The sequence below is a fragment of the Penaeus monodon genome, chromosome 30, assembly GCF_015228065.2.
Source record: "Penaeus monodon isolate SGIC_2016 chromosome 30, NSTDA_Pmon_1, whole genome shotgun sequence".
Taxonomy (NCBI): Eukaryota; Metazoa; Arthropoda; class Malacostraca; order Decapoda; family Penaeidae; genus Penaeus; species Penaeus monodon.
In genome coordinates, this window is record NC_051415.1 from 31,328,358 (window position 1) to 31,328,665 (window position 308).

General features: G+C 54.2%; 2 protein-coding genes across 2 annotated transcripts in view; both read left to right on the top strand.

Moving 5' to 3' along the window:
- Positions 1 to 43, top strand: part of LOC119592419 (MAM and LDL-receptor class A domain-containing protein 1-like) — a 4,574-nt gene extending 4,531 nt beyond the window's left edge. Inside the window, exon 11 of the mRNA XM_037941241.1 lies at positions 15 to 43. Coding sequence (XP_037797169.1) covers positions 15 to 43 — 29 coding nt within the window. The remainder of the gene's footprint in view (positions 1 to 14) is intronic.
- The window catches only part of LOC119592420 (MAM and LDL-receptor class A domain-containing protein 2-like), a 7,391-nt gene that overhangs the window by 644 nt on the left and 6,439 nt on the right, over positions 1 to 308 (top strand). Inside the window, exon 2 of the mRNA XM_037941242.1 lies at positions 67 to 280. Within this exon, the coding sequence (XP_037797170.1) occupies positions 146 to 280 (135 nt within the window). The 5' untranslated portion in view covers positions 67 to 145. The remainder of the gene's footprint in view (positions 1 to 66; positions 281 to 308) is intronic.

A 308-nucleotide genomic window follows, 5' to 3' on the forward strand; every position in this document is an offset into this window, starting at 1 on the left:
AAACACCTTCGTAGAACGACCCTTAAATTCAGCGACATCATAATCCCAACCATCTCGCCGCAACAGGCCGCGTGACGGACGACCCGAGCCAGTCTCCTGCCACTGGGTTTCGCTCCGCCGTACGACCACACGACCGGGACTCCATATGGCCACTACCTTTACTTCTACGATGCCGCGGACTTGCCTGCAGAAGCGGTCACGGCCACCGTTCTCTCCGAGGTCTTCAGCGTCCAACGGCAGTCGTGTTTGTCCTTTTGGATTCCATATGTTCGGTGATAAGGTTCGTTTATTCTTAAGAATGGGAAGAA